This window comes from Hakea prostrata, chromosome 4 (genome assembly GCF_041222555.1).
Source record: "Hakea prostrata isolate BN-2017 chromosome 4, UWA_Hpros_2, whole genome shotgun sequence".
Taxonomy (NCBI): domain Eukaryota; kingdom Viridiplantae; phylum Streptophyta; class Magnoliopsida; order Proteales; family Proteaceae; genus Hakea; species Hakea prostrata.
Genome location: NC_142603.1, coordinates 40942338 through 40945036, shown reverse-complemented (window position 1 = coordinate 40945036; position 2699 = coordinate 40942338). Strand labels below are relative to the sequence as shown.

The following is a 2699-nucleotide window of genomic DNA, read 5'->3' as shown; positions in this document are numbered from 1 at the left end:
ACTAAGGAGTCTAATCTAATGAAAACATGAGCCTGATTACTTCTTAGTTTCTTGATGGTGTTTGTGTTAAACCGGAAGTCAGCATTAATGCTTGGCTTAGTGACGATCCGTTGGCTGGACCGGTCAAACCGGCAGTTGGGTACTTTCACTATAACAATTTCAAACCTTAGTTTCCTGATTGGGGGACAAAACTGGGTTAGGGTACTTACACGATTTGCACATTTACCCAAATAAATAGGAGATTACAAGATTGACACGTGTCAGAAAGCATGTAATACCCACGTCATCATAATAGTACGAGTTGGAATAAAATGCAAGTCCGTTGGATATCCTCCCACGTGGAAGCCCAGAATACGGATGCGTCAAGAATATTCTTTTATTTTTTTACAAAAAGAGATTTCACTAAAACTATTTATTGACTTGGTTCAACGAATATTCGTGCTAGATTCACAAGATATAATTTTAATGCTCCCTGAAATTTGTTTCGTATAAATAGGGCATACGGTTTCAGTTTCAAGCACACCACTCTTTTTTCTGCTCTGCAAAAGCTCAAGAACAATGGCGATTTGCATGAGAACGAAACGAGTGACAGATCCTCTGAGCGACAAGCTCAAGGCGTGTCTCTCTGGAAAAGATGACCACCGTCACACCAGCTACAATAGCAGTGGAAGCGAGCATTCTCCTTGCCTCTCCGACCTCGTCCATGGCTTCTTAGAAGATGAACTCGACGTATCAAACCAGGACGAACCCTCCGATTCAAATCGTGATACTTTGCACCAGGAAACAGTTGATGCGATCGGTCGTTTGCTCAATCCATCTAGCGATTATTCCGATCAGTTTCGGATCTGCCTTTACTCTCTCGTCTCCAAAGCAGTGGATGATTTCGCCTGCGTCAGATCTAAATATGTCGCTTTTCAGGCGAAAGGTGATGACCTATCTAAGAGGAAAATTGAAAAAAAAAAGAAAAAAAAGGGCAAAAAAAAAAAGGGAAAAAAAAAAAAAGCAAAACAAACCAGAAAGTTTATTAGGATAGAGAGGATAGCTGATTTCTTTATAGTGTTTGGGGTTTTTTTAGTAGACATTACTTGATTGTGTGTTGTTGTGTTTCTTGGAAACTTAGTTTATATGATATTGTTAAGCTAATTTTTGTTTGATGTATTTTTGGTATTAGTTAATTGTAAGGTGTCTTTAAATACAAATTCAAATCGATTAACTAGCCTCGTCTTATCTCCAACCGATCAGGGTTTGGTTATGTTACTATCTTTGTGGTTTGTGTTGTTGTGTTTGATTCATATTTGTTGTATCATTTTTAATACATATTTCACTTAGTTTGGGGGGGGGGGTGTCCCCCCCCACCAAATCAATTCTTTTTTAATTTTGGGTATTGGGGTTTTTTTTTTTTTTTTTTTTTTTTTTTTTTTTTTTTTTTTTTTTTTTCCCCACCCCCCTTTTTTTTTTTCCCTTCATTTTTTGCCGCCAAAAGCCCCCCCCCCCCTTTTCCTTCCCACCCCAAAAGGGGTGTGGTTTCCCTTTTTTTTTTAAAAGGCCAAAAGGGGGAAGGGGAATGGAACCCAAAAGGGCCCAAGAGATGCTGGTTACAATGCGGGGATCTGTAAGACAAAATGGGAGAGTTCCGGTGGACTCACCGGCGGAAACTATGAATTCATCGATGTCATCAGATCCGAAGGAGCTTCGCAGAAAAGGTATATCGTCGATGTCGATTTCTCAGAGGCGTTCGTGATCGCTAGGCCTACGGTGAACTACGATTGCCTATTTAACATGTTGCCGAAGGTTTACGTTGGTAGAGCAGGAGAATTGAAGCAGATAGTGAGATTAATGGTTGATGCAGCGAAAAGATCATTGAAGGGCAGAGAGCTCTCTCTGCCTCCATGGAGGAAGAATCGCTACATGCAGAACAAATGGTTCGGTCCGTACCGTAGAACTGTGAACCAGGGTCCAGCAACGGTTTCTTTCCGGTGGATTTAAAGAATCCCATCGTGAATTGCCGGTCGGTTGGGTTCAATACTACTTCAAACCATAGCAACCGGTTCCGTCTTGCCGTTGCCGGCGACTAAAACCAGATAAACACAGAAATTTGTGAATAGAATTTTAGGGTTTCCTAATTTGGGATAGATTAGGACGCGGCGTGGAAAAGCAGGTTTTGCAATTGAGGAGTGGTGACGTGAAATCGTCCGCACTGGTAGTGCCGGAACTGACGTGTTTGGTAGAAGGTGATTGGTATGAATAAAGAGCTGTGGCCAACTAGGGTAATAGTGGCTGACGTAATGGAAGATTTGATTCAGGAAAACAGGGAGTTCTCTCCAATACAAAGTGACTCTTGGAAATCTCTAATAACATCATCAGAGATTAAACTAACAGGGAGAGCCCTAGGCAAAATGCATACTAGATCTATTTAGCATTAGATTTCTAAATAGCAGGGAGTTTTTTGAGATTTAAAAATCCACTCAAAATTTAAGACTTTTTTCTGGGGTCCTTTGAATGCAAACCTTTCCGTTGATGCCATCCTCTTCAAATGAACATTGGCTTAACCCCTATGCACTCTGTGTGGTGATCAGGAGGAATCCATTAGGCACATCTTTATGAATTGTGATTCTGAGTAGGAGAATATGGGCGTTGGGACCCCTAGGATTGAGAACTGAGCTCCTCAACCAGAATTGATGCTTCATTTTTCTGTGGCA

The 2699-nt window shown here is 41.1% G+C and overlaps 1 protein-coding gene across 1 annotated transcript; it reads left to right on the top strand.

Moving 5' to 3' along the window:
* The first annotated feature begins 558 nt into the window (after positions 1 to 558).
* LOC149018897 (uncharacterized) lies at positions 559 to 1986 on the top strand. Its single transcript, XM_089154005.1, has 2 exons — positions 559 to 891; positions 1546 to 1986. The coding sequence occupies exons 1-2, from the start codon at positions 559 to 561 to the stop codon at positions 1984 to 1986; spliced, it is 774 nt and encodes a 257-aa protein (XP_089010131.1).
* The last annotated feature ends 713 nt before the right edge of the window (positions 1987 to 2699 follow it).

Bases quoted from the DNA above. Each gene is read 5' to 3' on its own strand.
- LOC149018897 (XM_089154005.1), top strand. From the start codon at position 559: ATGGCGATTTGCATGAGAACGAAACGAGTGACAGATCCTCTGAGCGAC. The intron at 892-1,545 runs GTCAGATCTAAA...TTTTTTTAAAAG, and splicing joins CAGTGGATGATTTCGCCTGC to GCCAAAAGGGGGAAGGGGAA.